Genomic DNA, 16,952 nt, shown 5'->3' on the forward strand with positions numbered 1-16,952 from the left:
AATATTTTTAGCAGATAACTACTTGATAATTCTCCATTGGTAATACCACTTTTATGGCCATCATTGTTTCAAGCAGCCTCCTTTTGAAATTCAAGGTAAGAATGACTCCTCAAGCCATTCTGGACACAAATAGGAACCTGGACACGAATTTCGTATGTTTGCAAATGGTGATTCATTTTTGCTACCTTAGGCCCGTTCCTTAATTACAAAAACTCTGCTCAACGGTATATTCCCTGTTTAATGATATTCATATAAATAAATATATATATATATAAATTTATATATATTTATATTGAATACAATTTATAAGTATGCTCAAACAAACAGGAAAACGTGAGTTTCAATGCCCCGTTATTCAAACCAAGCACCAGGTAAACGCCCCCTTTAGGACGAAGAGATGTTTCTCAACGCCCTGGGCGGGTATTAAATGCATTAAAAGATAAAATGTTCATTTATTTATCTATTCAAATAATGTTCCTTAATACATTTTCAGCTAAGTTTTTGATTTTCAGCGCTTTTGAAGAGTGCAAAAATACAATACTAGACAAACTCATAGTAACTGTGATGAAAGTTTCATTTCTACACTAAACAGTAAGAAGACCATTTCCGAACCAGTCCACTGCCCCCCCACCTCCAGCTTTTATTTATGAAATTTCTGATTCTCTTGCTAGCTCAGAATTCCTTTTCAGCTATTATCCTCCATGTACGATTTACATTATTTTATAAATAGTCTTTAGACTCAAAGTCAATGTACATATATTTATGACAATGTCTTTGAGCTTCGACAACGTCATGATTTAATATTCGAAAAAGGTGACAGATCGCGTGATCTGATCTTAGAATTATAATCTAATTTCCGGATAATTTTCGTAATAATGTTGTTTAAATATTCAGAGTTGCATTTCTATTCATGACTTTCTCAATATTTCAGTTTTGTTTATTTAATTTCCCCCCCCCCCGACCTCATTAAAAAGGGCAGTACAGTAAATCCCCGCATATAGGAACCTATTTTTTTTTAGGTTCAGGCTGAAGTAGGTTCTTATTGGAAAGGTACTTACATTATTTTCAGGGTATGAAGTTTCTTTTTCGAAGGATCCCTTATTTGAAATTATAGAATTCATCATCAAGAGATGCATTCATCCCTGTTTTTTCCTTTTGGTAATGTTATTAATGCAACATTACAAAGGTATTTACAGGAAGACATCTGAGCGCACTAGCTGCCTTATGACAGTGGATGGATCTGGAGATGATCTCATATGTCCTCAGGAATTGAAAACTATGAATTCTAATGCTTTTATTTCATTTTTCAACATTTTGGATTTTGCTATATATAATTATGCTAAAAAGTCAAAGTGATTTTAAAGTTCTCTTTCGTTAAAGTGTATAAAATGCTGAAAATGCACAACTGAAAATTTTTATACCGATTGTGATTTTACCTCATCTTTAAAATCTGGGAGTAAATAAGGACCATTGAAAACTTTATTTTGTGCTCTTGGGATAAGAACCTATTATATTTTATCACACTGAAACAGGTTCTTAATTACAAGGTGCATAATATAGGAAAAACAGCCTCTAGGTTCCTATTTTTGTAGGTTCTTATATGCAGGGATTTACTGTAACAAGAGAAGAATAATTGTGTTGGTGTGACACCCCTTGGTCTGATTCAAAGTAAAGACATTTTATGAAAATGAGTCTTTGCCAATTGTTAATCGCGCATTTTAGTTTGAGCAACTGACAAGTAAAGCCATCAAAAATCCTTTTATGGCTTTTTGCTGTTCAGTATTAAAAGCTGCTTTGGGTCGCTGTGCTCCATCTGAAAAATTCGAAACGGGGCGCTAATGCTCCATTCAGATGGACCAAATTCCTGGAATGAAATCTGATCAGCAAATTTTTGCGAATATTTTTATCTGACTTGGTACCTTGGTACCAAGACATTGTTAATTGATATTATATTTCTGGATCGTCGTGTTTGGGATTTAGTCCTCGTTCAATTACTTTTTATGTACTATCCTTCAAATTACCACATTCAACTGTGGCAGATAAAATCACCAAATTAATGGCAAATGAAAAAGGATTTAGATTATGAAAAGCGTAACTTCGTTATTAAGGCCAACTATGCTATCGATGCTGTGTGCCCCTCAAGTTTTAAATGAATTATGAAATGAAATATCATTAATGAAATTAAATGGAGAAAGATACAGCACCAAGTTTTGGACAAATGATGTTTTGACTGCGAATGGCTGAATTGCATATTAAAAATAAGTGACATTCTAAGACTGTTACATTGATCAATGAGTAAATTGTTATATAAAATAGGTCTCAAACAAAACTTGTTGACGTCACAGAAAGATAGGTCACTTGATTTACCTTATGTGGTATAAATGGTATCGATTTGTGTTATACGTCTTACAAAATGCCCGGTAGGCACGCCATTCATATCGAACAATGTACGCTTCTGGGGCGACAGGGTTTTATAAATGTACCATGAATGGCTGATTATGGACCAGTGAATGCTTTGCACAATATGAACAATCAGGATGTATGAATTATTGATTTCTGGTGATTTTGTTTTATCAATTTTAATTGCTGCACCATTCAGAAATAGTTATGTTTGATGGAAAATATAGATTCTGGTGCCAATGGTTCTTGTGAATGCGTCTATGACATGACATTTGTGACTGGCTGCCAAATTGGGGTCAGCAAGCGAGACAGATTTGATACAGTTTCATTTGCCAAGGATATGAATTTTGCAAGATGAGGTAGCATATATATCCTAGAGAAGAGAGGGGGTTTCATCAATCATTATCACATCATATGTGTTAGGCATTGATATATTAAAAGCAACAATTTTTTTGTAATCTCTAACCAAGTTTACCGAATCTTTCTTATCATCTTCGTTATGGTTCATCGTCACTTTCATTCTTCACATACCTTTTACTTCATAAATGATTAAAATCCTCAGGCGATCGAAATTTTCTGACAAAATTTTGCCCGAAATCTTTATTGTCTAGAATCTGGCTTTTACGAAATTTGTTGTCCGAAAGTTTTAAATTCTTAGATAATAAACAACGAAAAAAAACCTGTAAGCTTCTTGTATAAAAATGGGATCTGAACCGGCGCAGGAACCTTTTTCGAATTCTGTGATGCCCTGCCCTGAAGTGATGCTATGGCTTTCTTCCTAGAGATTTTTGCGACCACGCCCTCTAGATAAGTTAAAATTTATTAATTTTCTGGCAGTTGTAATATTTTCAGTTAATTCCATTAAAATGGAGTTCATTACTATATAGGGCCCCCTAGATCTTAAGGTCCTAGGGCAATTTCCCCTTTATGCCCCCTTTTCTCGGTGGCCCTGCTTTTTGATAACATAGTCATTTCGAATTTCGACCAAACCTTTGGAAAGGTAGATGTTGGCGTTAACGATGGCATCAATAGGCGTAAGAGCGAGGGGGCATCAGTACCTAACCTCCTATCCCCTACCTTTATTGGGCATAAACGAACGTCTGTTGGGACAGTTGGGACAAACGAACTGTTTGCATAGACTTTCGAATAAATATGAAGGTGAAAATATATGAATTTGTATTCGAGTTGTGAATAAGGAATGTGGCAGCGAAAGAGAAGTAATAGAGGGAAAAAGAAAAATCACGGTTTTTAATGTACCTGCTTTTCATTTGGGCAAAAAAATTGCAGCCCCCCTCCCCCACAAGGTTGAAGCGCCCCTACACGGATGGTTCTGCCCCTTCTAAAAACCATGATTACCTTCTGTTTCAAACTTACATGAAAGAATTAGACGCCTGAAATTTCGGACTTTTTTGTTTTCTGACAGAAGGAGCACCCGAAATCTTTACCGTCAGAAACTTTTTGTTGTCCGGAATTTTAGCTGTCCGAATTTTTTTGCATTATCTGAAAATCACAGTTGAATTTTTCATTTTTTAAAAATGGAATGTGTTGCTCACATACATTTAGCATTTAAAGGGGAAGTGTTGTAAGAACTAGCTACTAAGTGAAACTGTATCATATCTTGGCAAACAAACTCGTTTAGCAATCACAAATAATTAACCTCAACAATTAATATATCGTCCTCTGTCATACTTTCATCATAGTCAATATCAACTTCTTTGTTTTGTTTATTTTCTTTATCTGGCTCAATTACATCCACTTTGTAATTTCCTTCAATAAATGTTGTGAGTTGGGCAAGATTCCTTTGCTTTTCTTCTGACATGACCAATTTTGCGACGATCGTGGGATGTTGTATATCGTGAATAATCGTGAGATGAATATCAAAGCTTTTGAAATAGTGGACTTAATCCCCATTGAGATAATGAGAATTCTTATCCTTCGAACTCCTTCGAACACCAGATAATTTTTATTTAGATTAAGTGAAATATAGACTTTAGTAAGCTTGACAAGGTGCAGTATGTTAATCAATATATAATGAGAGTGTTTTTGTTTTGCTCGATGTCTATGTGAAATCATCCGATATTTCGCGAGAAAACGTTCGATAATGTTTTGTCCGAAAATATTTTGTCCGAGAATATTTTGTCCGAAATTTTTCTCATTTAATGCACTTCTTTTTGCTAATATCAAGGGAAGCACATTTCAATTCAAATGCGTGTTTATATCCGAGAAATGGCGCCCGTTATAATTTGTAGCTCGCCATTGCATCATATACGAATGATATTTCTATAGAATTTTATCGCGGTGTTGATTTTTGAGGCTTGTGTTACTGACAATCAGTCCTATGTTTATGGGTTTTTAAGAAAAAGAAACTGACAAAATGATTTCTGCAGTTCCAAAATCGCCCAGAGCAGTCATGCATTATTAAATTATCATTAAATTTTAAAAAAGTTTTTGCTAGAATGCGGCTTTGTTTTTTTGTATGATCATTCGAAGATTTTACATAGTTCAATCGCAATATCCTTAATTACAGCTACTTTGCTAAGCGCAATGGAATTTGCTTTAAAAGCAATTATTTTTTAATTAAAGTATCGTTGGTCCACCGACTCTTATGACGTCTTTACATAACCTCTTCCCCCTCTGCTCTGTTTGCAAGTTTTGTACGATTGGGTTTCATCAGCCAAATTTGCAGAAAACATTAAATACCTTTGTTTAACTGGCGGTCTTTCCTTGATAAATAATGTTGCCTGCTACAATTTTTATTTTGAATTTTTCGAAGAAACTTCTGCCCCTATAATCTTGTCCTGCCAAAACCAAATCAATGCACATAGAAAGGCCAATTTTTATAGAAAAGATAGGTAAAGATGTAAGCAGATTGTTTCTACCCAGACCTCTGTTAGGTTTGCAAATATCAGAATCTCCTCCTTTTGACTCAAGTACCGTCCACAAAAGAAGTTCCCTTTTCATCCGCCTTTCGTGTGTCTACCCTCCTAAAGAATTCCTGACAGACACATTAAAGATAAATTCAAGAGTTCGTGTATTGCTTTTTAAGAACTATAGTATTACCTTCTTACAAGTATACCTGCTTTCATTCAAGACAGAAAAAGTAGCTTGGTTAGATATTGATGATATTCCATGATTGTTTAGTATTACTTTTACCCTGTTAAAATCGCTGCAAAGGTCATTAACTTTTAGGAATGAATCTTCATCCCTTTTTAAGATCCATGCTTTTAAAACACATGCATTTTGCATTTTATTTTTTCCTGGTGTTTTGTCTGGGATGCAGTCAACTTTAAAACACGAATGTGCCTTGTGACAACTTTTCACTATTAGCCCTGATATAGCTCGCCACCAGCTTTGTCACTTGTGTTTTTAAAGAGAAAGGTGTCAGCACAGATCCTTGTTGGACAGCAATAATTGAGGAGGCAAAATACTGTTTAAGCAACTTAAGCTAATTTTCTTAAATTTAGGTATCAAAGAACCCCATCTACCGTTTGACACTTTGCCACGATGTTTTTAATACTACACCCGGAATATCACTTATAATTATGCTTATTAAGATTCCAGCAGCAAATTAATTTCATTTTCAAAATTATTGGTCATTTGATATACATTTTAATATTTTAGAGATGAATACACTGCCTAAGCCATCGAGAATATCAATTGTTTTTTCTAAGTACTTTGAATACATTTGACCTTTACTATTTTGATTTGTCACAAGTGTTTTAGATAAAGATCTATTTTTGGCACAATTTCTGTTTTTCCGGATCATCTCACGAGAAACGCAGTTTCATTCGATTTAACTTCCACTTTTCAACTGACACCTCCAGCAGTGTTCTCGGCTTGGTTAGACGGTTATCATACCGCTGGCCAAGGGGCTTGGTTTATCAGCCAATTGTTGTGATTGCATGTTTCTAGAAACTCGCCACACGTTCAATTGTTATCCCAGAGAATTTGCGCTAATCAGAACTACCATTATTTTATTTAAACGTTTGTTTCTTTTAGGTATTCGTACCTCTTGTAATTAGTATTGTTTACTTTTTCCTCTTCATCTAACGACAAGCACAGCTCCTGGTATGTAAATCTGTCCCTTTTGTAGAAGAACTCGAAATTAGAGACAATTACTGGAACAGGCAAGGCAATGGTCAGTACACCAACAATGGCACACAACGAACCGATAAGTTTTCCGGTCGGTGTTTTAGGCACTTTGTCACCATACCCAACTGTTGTCATAGTAACAAGAGAATACCAGAATGTATCTGGAATGCTTGGGAAATTTTCCTCGTTATCTGCGAATTCTGCGTAGTAAATCCCGCTTGAGAATAATATGATTCCAAGGACGAGAAAGAACATAAGCATACCAAGCTCTCGTGAACTTTCTCGCAACGTGTAGCCTAGAATTCGCAGACCGGTTGAATGGCGAGAAAGTTTGAAAATGCGGAAAACACGGACCAACCGTATGACTCGTAGAACAGACAACGGGGCAGCCTTGGCGCTGTCCATTGGCAGGGTAATGAAATAAGGCAAGATGGCGGCGAGATCGATTATGTTTAAGAATGAGCGTGCAAAGCGCAGTTTACTTGGCGACGCTAAAAGTCTTCCAACGTATTCGATGGTGAACCATGAAATGCAAACAATCTCAAACGTAACCCAAGGCTGTTGTTCGCCTTTGTCACCTCCCTGCTGTTTCTTTATGCCCGGCAATGTCTCGATACAGAATATTGTGATAGAAACCACTATAACAATCACAGACCAAACTGCAAGTAACCGGGCTGCCAAAGAGCTATCCGGACATTCAAAAAGCTCCCAGACAGCTCGTTGGTATCGGTTTTTAGGCATTTCCAGTTGTGTGTCTTGTATGAAGCCCTCGTCTTTCTGCAATTGAAGAAAAACCTCTTCCCCGAGCTGGTAGAACAAGACTTCTTTTGCAAAGAGTTTCATCGGAATAGTTGGCGGCCGGATAAGAACTCCCCCGGTTTGATAATATGCCAGAATTGCCTCGAACGCCGTCCGACTGCGGTCAAAGAAGTAGGTCCCACGTGATTCGACGAAGTATCGTTTGCGCAGCTTTTCGTTTCCAAGCAACGTGTTCGGGAATTTAGTAATTGTTGCTTCCAGAGTTTCGTATACAAAACCACTAACGTTTATCTTGATAATCTGCTCGTCCGTAATTTGTGAGGATGCAACCTCATTTTCAATTTTAGGTTCGCTGTTGATTCCATTCATTTTGCAGCTGAGTATCGGTGTACTTTCCATCTTGCAGTTAAGTGGATAACTTGGTCCTTAATCTTTACATTTAAATACAGGTTTTCTTTAACCCAGCAATTCATAAATCCACTCTGGTTGATCTTTCAAGCTCTTTTCAACAGTCTTCATGAATACATCACTTTCTATGCTACTTTGTTCCAGCCGAGTTTTTTCAAGTTTTCTTTTTGAACACGTTTCAATCTTTATCAAGGTATTCTTTCAAAAATTATCTTCTTTGCTACCAGTTTTAGATGCACCTTGTTGAGTTGCTCCTCACTGAACTATTAACAGCTTGGTAGTCAGATGGCAAAATTCAATTTCTGGAAAAGAAGTAAAAAAATAAGAATCATGAAACATGGCTTTTTTTCAACCAACGATCGTCGCCAAGTTTCTGATAAAAGCGAATCTGGATATGCAGCATAATAAACGATCTCTTTGCAATCAAAATGAGGAAAGCTGCATCATGGGTACCCTCCAATGTTTGATTTTGTGATGTAAGCTGATAGATTTTGTGATGTAGATTACAAGGCAGCTGATACTTAGAGTGCCGTTATTAAAGACTTTTCCTCTAGAGACCTGGCCGAGTTAGTTGAGCGCTAGATTGCAGTAGTGAACTTTCAAGGAATTGTTCACGTAATTGCATTAAAAGAAACTCAAAGGCAACGAAATGTGGAAAATTGACGTCATGAAAATTTCCTTGAGTAAATTAAATTTCACAAAGCAACTCATTTCATTATGCAAGTGACGTCATTTCGAGTAGAAACCGCGCATCTAGAATCGCTGTTTTTCCTTGAAAATGGCAGTATCCTTTCCTTACTTTGAGATTTTCTGATTGATTGAGCCTATAAGGTACATTGGATAACTGGTATTCACAAAAGCCATATGTATTGGTTAGATGCTTTCTTACCATGTGATTTATTCTTCATCTTAACACAGCCTTGTAAATTTTGATAACGCTAAATTGTTTTCGTTTGCCCGCATGTTGCTATAGCTATTTGACAATGTCAGAAAAATCTGTCTGTTGATTTTCTGCATTCTGATTTATTGTCATACCGCTTTTATGATTAAAATTCTTGTTTTCATAAGGATTTCACACAGACGTTGTAATCAATATAATTTCTTCTACTTCTCGTTTTATTAATCCAATTTTCTTCCAGTATAAACATGGTCTATTCTCATAAAATCGAGGCTAATCAAACAGAGCGCAGTTGTGTTTAACAATCTTGCTGCGAGGAGCGATTATTGAAATCTTTGAAGATAAAGTTATAGTTCTAACATCTATGTTCTGATGTTTAAAACTCTAAAGAGTGCATGACGAAAAGCTTTAGTATGTCTCAAAATGTTTACTTTTTTTCAAAGCCATTTTTGAATATATTTAGCTTGTTGTAGTTGTTCCTAACTGCAGTTTTGATTTCTCCTGCTGTTCGTATAGCAGCCTGCCATAAACCTTAAACCCAACCTGTGTTAGTTCGAAATATCACTTCGCTCATACTGCCATTACCACAAAGGACTTAGACTTAACGTAGCTGTAGTAAGGCTTTTATTATTAACATAATATTACATTAGCGGAGTTGGGAACGGGGAACGACATTAATCCGGTTTTGTATTTAAAACAAGCCATGATTACTTACCGTTTTCTTTTTGAAAACATCATTTCGGTGAGCTGATGAGCAGCGTGCAAGGAAACCCGGCTACAAAAGTTGATAGCTCCGAGCAAAGCGACTATTTTTAGATTAACTCACGGAATTCGTGTTATCATGCCTGAGGCCCTTTGCAAAAATAGACTGATGAACGAAGTGAAACCATCCAAGCGGAGAGTAAAGAATACATTCCTTCAATAATTGTTTATGTCGGTTCTAAATTACTGCATTGTATTTGTTACATGAGATGTTTTTGTCAATTTGATTGTAGTTTGCAAAAGGTGCACCTCTCCCTTGAGCATTAGTTGGATGAGATCATCGACATAAATCGACAGAGAGTATTTTCACCCATTGGAACACAATAAGAATCTGACCCAACCTGCGTGCAAGCTCAGGCTCAATGCTCGTGTTATGTCATGAGTTCTCAATGTTTAAACATGATTCTTGCGATTATTGAGCCTTCACCGTGCCGCCTAGCTACTTCTCTGATAGTTACATCGATTATTGAGCCTAGCTACATCTCTGATAGTTATGCTTCTGTCAAATACCACAAAGCTTACAAAAGTACTTGCAGATATATCATAAGAAGAGAGAACAAAAGGGTGTACAATCGTCTATCAGCGAATCTTTTACGAATGGCTGTCTAATTTCTATCAACTCGATGACTGCGCAATAACCTCTCTTTATGACGCAGAACGCGCTAGCAGCTTTAGAAAACCCTTACGCAACCTCTTTGTAATCCATTATCAAATTGGGCAAATTTTAATCAATCTTTACATTGAAATGCTTTAATTGTTACGATTATGTGTTTCTACCATGTTTTATTGACATCTTATCACATCTTGATGGTATTAATTTATCTATTTCTAGAAAATGAATAAAGCCCGCCAGTTTGTAATAGACAAAATGGCGTCGTCTAGCGTAGATATTCTAGTTCATGTGAATTTTCACGCATCTTCACCAGGTCACATCGGGCGATTGCCTCGATGTTTCATCGCAGTTATTACGTTCAATAATCGAGTTCTCTGTAGCTGACTGGAATTTTGACGTCATTGCAGAACCACAGCCCGTTCATCGTTTTAGCGGACAACCGTCATTGCATCAACACATAATCCTAGTATTTCACAAAGATCGTCAAAAGAATAATCCATATCCGTGTTGTATTGATATCTTAAGCCGAGAATACACGGGCATTTTAATCTTCTAAAGGACTGCTTTACTTCATAAGTTTAGAGCAGCTCTCGAATGGGTGTTTTGAGTCCTAATGAGAGTATCTTGCCTTTCTTAATCATGAATGCAGGATCTAAAAGCTATTTTATCATTTTGAAGACAACAGTGTACTTGACAGATCTTCCTTACATAAAAAGGGTGCGAGGTCCTTAACTCTTTTTAAGGATTGCGTAGAGAAGCAAACGATTTTACATGCCTAATAAAAACTATTTTTGCAAAACACTCATTCACCAGATCGTGATCACCAGATCAGATTACCAGATTCACAATGGGTTACGGCTTGGTAATCAAAAAATGGGTTGATTTTCAGCCAATAGGAATGTAGACAATCTGGAAAACTGGCCTTATTAGCTTCATCTTGACCAATCAATCAAGACTAACTTTATGTGTATTCAGAAAACTCTGGTGAGAAAACGAAACTTTTTATAGTATAGTTGGAACCAGCCAGGAAACGTCTTCAGGAAGTTCAAATCCTAAATGTGCAAATCCATTTTACCTTGGTATTATAATAGGAGCTATAAATTTTCTTTCTATATTCTATATCATAGGATCTATAATATTAAAATTTTTCTTTGTTAAAACCCAGAAATTTTTTTGCTATTATCATAGACTTTGATACGCAGGTTGCTGATGCGAATATCTAGGCATCTCTTATGCCGATTCAATCTATTCCTGTTTCCTTCAATTTTATGTTAATTGCTTCTTCATACAGCATTTAACTTTTTCCTGTCATAGCCCTGAGTTTCTTCCTCAATAAGTAGTAAGATGTGTTCAGTATTCTGATTCCTGCTAATTTATGTTTTTGCCACACTAGTCAGCCTTGACACTGTCATTCTCGCCTACTTTTGCCCTGCTGGACTCTAAAGCGACAACAGACAAATGTGCGCAGTCTTTTGTTAATGCATGGCTATATTATGGATGTATTTGCAGCAATCATCTTCGTCGACCTTAACTTTCACTTATAAAAGCTAATACCTATAGGAAGAGGGCTAGCTTTTTAAAGCATTAGCTTTTATAATTTATGAAAACGCTATGTTTCTTCATTTAGTGCAATTTTTGCTTCTAAGACGGTTCTCGTAGATTTTGGGTCCAAAATAGAAGCAAATTGCACAGTGCATTCGAATCCAGTTCATTTATGTGTCTACCAAAGGTCTGTGAGCTGGCCAAAGAGACCTCTTAAGTTGTAAGATTCTTCGCACTCTGGTGGTAGTCCTAGTATCTCTCGTCATGTTATACCATCTTATCTGATATGGCTCGTCCCAACCTAATCTATCGTACAGTTTTGCCTCTCGGTACCTCTCCCAGCTCCAGTTGCGGCTAATGCAGCATTAAACTGAGTTTGTGAAAGTCATTTTATGACATTTTGTTCCATGTTAGGAGCATATGTGTGGTAGATAATGTCGCAATAGCCTTCATTAGTGCTCAAGTAATTCTCTTAAACTTGATCAAGCACGTTTCTAGAGCTCTATCTGGAGATATATCTTACTATTCCTACCCGTAGCCTAGCTTAGAGCCTCGTTGATATGACTTTGTTAACTTATCTTATAGTCAAGGATCATTCCGAAATGCTTTTACTCCGATTATCTATTAATGATGCCTTTCTCAATGACGTCGTTTCGAGCGATCATGCAGAGCCAAACAGTTTTTGATAAAAAAAAATTTTTCCTTATGTTTCGCTTGCATTGAAGTTGCATTTTCAATTGAAACGACCATAAAAGCAATCTTTCAAGATCTCTGCTTAGTTCCTCACTTGAAATATCATCTGACGGACTAACCTTAGGTATATTTGTCAAAATTTCGAGACCCTTCGCACAAATAGTGTACAAGTGTGCCACAGAATACATCTATCCTTTGACTTAACCACCTTACCACGTTAACACGTTTGCAGAATTCTAGTTCAACATTAACATAAGTCCACCTCAGAGCACTTCTATGATGTCACACAATGCTCAGGTTAATGTCTCTGGGACTAGCAGATCAGTAACAAAAATACATTTTGTATGGTTGAAAATAGAAGCTGCTAATAGATACTAATCGAAGCCAATTTTCTCCTGCAGATAACGCAAAACATGTTTGAAGTTTGCCCGTTGTTTGTGTTTATAGAGTGTTTCCTTAATGCAAATAATTTCTAACATCCAAACGTTAATTATATTTAATCAAATAGAAATGGTGTTGTATTGTCCAGAGTAACGATGTTTGATCATATTGATTAGTCAATGCGATCATCATAACACGCGATATTTCGTGTCTGTTTTCTCCATTTTGGTCTCCATTTTGATTTCTAACTAGTATAGGACCTCTGACGAAGGTGAGGCCGGAAGGTGGCCATGCTCCCCACTTTTTGCAAAACAATAGAGCTTTTTTCAAAATGTTTTGTTATGGGTGTTAAATTGTCCCTTGCCCCCTCCCTCCCCTCCACATTCCAACCTGTGTCGGAGCTCATGTAGTTTTGTTTTCTTTCAGCTAGGTTTTTTTAGTGTTGGCAAAATCTCAAATTACTTTAAGGCGGAGTTAGTTTTTGTGGCCGAGACTTAATGTTATCGGAAGCATACTTACCTGCGTATTATCTAAATTCTTGTGTACAAAAAGGCATTAAATAATTTGAATTCAACCCGCTTTCAATATCTTGGTGACCTGTTTTACAGTGCTTGAATAACAGATTTCATTGAATTTTTTACTATTAAAGTGTCATTATCATCAGAACCATCTCTATGATCAACAATTATGACCTCCATCTCCTTGTCTTTACAACTCTTTGGTGTTTTTCAGCTAAAGTAATCCAACCATCGGTACTGCTTAATTTAAGCCAACTTGTGGATGACCCACAACGGCCACCAGTTGTTGTGGCTTATAGCAGCTAATGCTCCACTCTGGTTCAAACCTTTGTTGTTTTGACTCGATAATTCGGCCTATGGTCTGATATTCACGAAAACTATATGGTTGTGGGAGAGGCGAAACAAAAGGATAGACTTTTTTGTTCTTCTCCCTTCATATATGTCTAGCGATAGACATTGCAGTATGACAGTTCTTCTTTATCTTGGTCCTACGATTTCTGCGTCTTTTATTATTCTGTTTTTTATACTTTCTTCTTTTTTCCTCTCCTCTATATTATTTAAAAATTAACGTTTACATAGATTTGCAAATTTTTTCAACAGAATTCACTTATTTTGAAAGATTAATGACGTTTCTTGGTTTTCTTTTCAATTTCACCATCTTCCTTTCTATGTTGGGCCAGAGTTTCTATCTGTTTCATTGATGAACCTACATGATTAAGGCTCCATCTACGGAAATCAATTTTGGGCCTAGTGACGGGCCCGTTATTTGGACTTGTCTGATATTTTGCAGCATCACCTTACAAAGGTTTTGCCCTTTATCTGTAATCAGTTTTTCAACGTTAATAAATTTATAGTTTCATCGTCTTAAAAGCATTAAAACCTGACATTCTTTCTCAATATTTTCACCTCAAGAAAATCCTTCGTGAATATTTTGCAATCGCTGTACTGTTTTTGATCTAGTTTTACAGTTTTGCAAATATTTCCTTTTATCATTAATGCATGCACGGCCATCTGGCTGCGCACGACTATGGCAAATTCCTTTGTTCGTTTTAATTCTAATGGAAATCACGACCGTTCCCGAATGCTCTAAATAATTTACGGTGATTTTCTCCGAAAGCGGTGAGCTTATCCGAGCAAGTAACATTGAAGCTTGCAGACTAGTCCTCTGTACAAACACCGTGCAATTCATCTTGTTTGACACGCAAATTTTACACGTAGAAATCTCGTACACGAAGTTCTACTATGCACACGATAAATTCCCTCCGCGAGATTTTAGAATCTTTCCAAAAAACTTATTAATTGTACAGATGCTTTCAAACCAAAATAAAACACATATAGTGGGTTTTATTGTGTCTTGGGCAATTATTGAAAACAATGTTTTGTTTAAAGACTTCAAGTTCCTGATGTTTGAACAAATTGGCGAGAAACTTTCCGCGTACCATTTTAAGTTATAAGACTTTTCAAAGAATATAATTAAGATCGAGGTATTTTCTGTCTTAGCATTGCTTGTTCAAAAGTCCCTCATGTTTTACATGTTTTATTTCTGTTCTTAAAGTAATAGTTATTAAACAGTTTCAAGCTCAAAAACGCAGAACTCAACTTACAGAGCAAGTTTTTGAATTAATCTTAACCTGCCCTGAATAGGAAGAAGCTTCTGTCAAACAAACAAAAGTTGCTTTGTGCACAACATGAATTTCACCATTGCACTTAAATTTGGCTGCATGGAAATGAAATTCTTAATTAAAGAGTAGCTCTTATCAAACAAACGAAAGTTGCCTTGTGCAGAAAATGAATTTCGCTATTGCACACTACTTTATTTCCATTATAGTAAATACTTCATTCAGGCCACACTTCTAGTAAACAAACAAAAACTGCTTTGCGGACAAGAATGTTTTCTTGTTAGCCAAATTTACAACCTAGCTACACATTTCGCGAATTTTCATCTCGTGAACTAGTTGCGTGATCTGATTGTTTTCATCTCCTGAAATTTCCCTACACTTGTGTAGGTGTCTGAATGTATTATGGGTTAGAATTTGTGACATTTTGTGGACATGAAAACAATCATGTCAAATTTGAATAAAAGAACAACAATTGTTCAAGGGAATTATAATACCGCTCTCCTTTTTTTGAACAGCGTCTTTTTGCAGGTTTTTCATCTGTCATTCTATGAATTTGTCAGCTTAATTGAAGCCCTTTTGAAAGGATCTTTCCTATTTTAGGTCCTTCTATAAGTCGTCCTATTTTGGAAGACAAGCGTGGGGAAACTGCGCTGCATAAAACACTTTTAACGTCGGGAAATAATATGTTTAGATACCAATACGTGAAACATCGTTTCCATTTTCTTATCAGAAAATTCATTGAGTTGTATTTTTCGCGAGAGGTTGATAGCACGATTTACATAAATTTGCAATGATAGCTCTGGTTTGGAAAGAAATTGTTTTCGCAATGAGATCAAAGATTGGAGGCCCGTGATTCATCGCCCGAAAAGGTCAATGTTGAGTTTATTTGGTCGAGAGAAGATAAATTGGGGTTTTTATTCCCTTGTCTTGAATAAAATAGTCATGCTACTCTGAATCTTTATTTGAAACCACTTGCAACAGAACAATCATTAAGCAAAGGCAGAATTTGATTTATATTCCCTTGATCTGCAGGTGATCAACTGTCAGTTTGAATCAGGATCTGCTTGAATCAAAACAATGTCGAAGATTGAGAAATCTCTGCCTTGCATACCCAGTCGCCTTAAAATAACTCAACTGGCTACTTACTCACACTTGGAATCTAAAGCAAATGTTTTGAAACTGCATACCTTGTTAAAATCTGTTTGAAACAGTGCGACATGCGAAGACCTGCCATGCCGTTTCTTGCGCGCGAATGCACATCGCCAAATATGTAGAGTTTTTCTTTCCTCATTGAAAGTGATAACTTCTATGATTGTAACGCAGTGTCTTGTATCTAGATGATTCCTTCAGCTATGACTATACGTATCTGTAGTAGATCCAGTTTTAGAATGAATGAGCTCTTTTAACAGAAGCAGATTGTAAACAATAGGATTTCGTTGCTAGGCAGCATTTCACCGTCACCTGTAGGCCAAAAACTCTGTTCGTTTACAGATGTTCAGTTAACGAAGGGGGTTGGATAATGAAATTCAAGCTTTGCAAGGTTAAAAGGATGTCTGCACTTGAGTATTTGCTTAATACATCTACATTATCGCTTGTTTTATCGTGCAAGCCGCGTTTCCGATGTCCATTTCATCAGAAAAAGCAGATGGCATAGATTACAAGTTACAAACTGTAACTTCTACATAGAAAATTTGCTAATTTCTTATCGGCGAATATTGTTTTGTGTCATGTTTTATCAGCAAACTTTTTTCTGTGTCATACTTTGTCAATTTTTTTGTTATGATGTAATCCTTTTAAAATTTCAATCATTTTAGTACCATAATTCATAATTCATTCACTTTTTGCAATTCTTTCTGAAACCACAGTTTCTGAAGACATTTTGTAAGCTCGTCTACCGTCTATGAAAGGTTCGAAAGCATTTGATCAAAATCACACTTGCTGAAGATTTTCAGATTACAAAAGTTTCCATGTTGTTATAGATTTGGAGTTTCAAAGTAAACCACGTAGTATATTAAGTTTCAAAATGTAAATTAGGTTGGTTTACAATTTTGTATTGCTTGTTTCTTATTGTTATTCGCCTCTTTATTTTGAAACATTAAGTAACCAGTTGTGTGTGCTACTTTTTTCTGGTTGCTGTGTTGTATTATGATGTTTTTGGTTCGCATACATCTGTCAAAGTCTACCACGCAATAGATGTTATTGAAAATGTTTTCAAATGAGAATGAGATGTCGTTAGTTATTGTTGTAAATAGCTAAGAGCTTATAGA

General features: G+C 36.1%; 1 protein-coding gene across 1 annotated transcript; it reads right to left on the reverse strand.

Annotated features, from left to right (window-relative positions):
• Positions 1 to 1,955: 1,955 nt before the first annotated feature.
• Positions 1,956 to 16,758, reverse strand: LOC135695402 (potassium voltage-gated channel subfamily A member 1). The gene is made up of 2 exons (XM_065214484.2): positions 15,873 to 16,758; positions 1,956 to 7,961 (listed from the first exon to the last, which is right to left on the reverse strand). The coding sequence occupies exon 2, from the start codon at positions 7,648 to 7,650 to the stop codon at positions 6,379 to 6,381; it is 1,272 nt and encodes a 423-aa protein (XP_065070556.1). The 5' UTR covers positions 7,651 to 7,961; positions 15,873 to 16,758; the 3' UTR covers positions 1,956 to 6,378.
• Positions 16,759 to 16,952: the final 194 nt, after the last annotated feature.

The sequence above is a fragment of the Rhopilema esculentum genome, chromosome 2 (genome assembly GCF_057945365.1).
Source record: "Rhopilema esculentum isolate cy_ngs chromosome 2, ASM5794536v1, whole genome shotgun sequence".
Taxonomy (NCBI): Eukaryota; Metazoa; Cnidaria; class Scyphozoa; order Rhizostomeae; family Rhizostomatidae; genus Rhopilema; species Rhopilema esculentum.

What these genes read in the sequence shown, in the direction of transcription:
- LOC135695402 (XM_065214484.2), bottom strand. Translation starts at nt 7,650, where the DNA reads ATGGAAAGTACACCGATACTCAGCTGCAAAATGAATGGAATCAACAGC.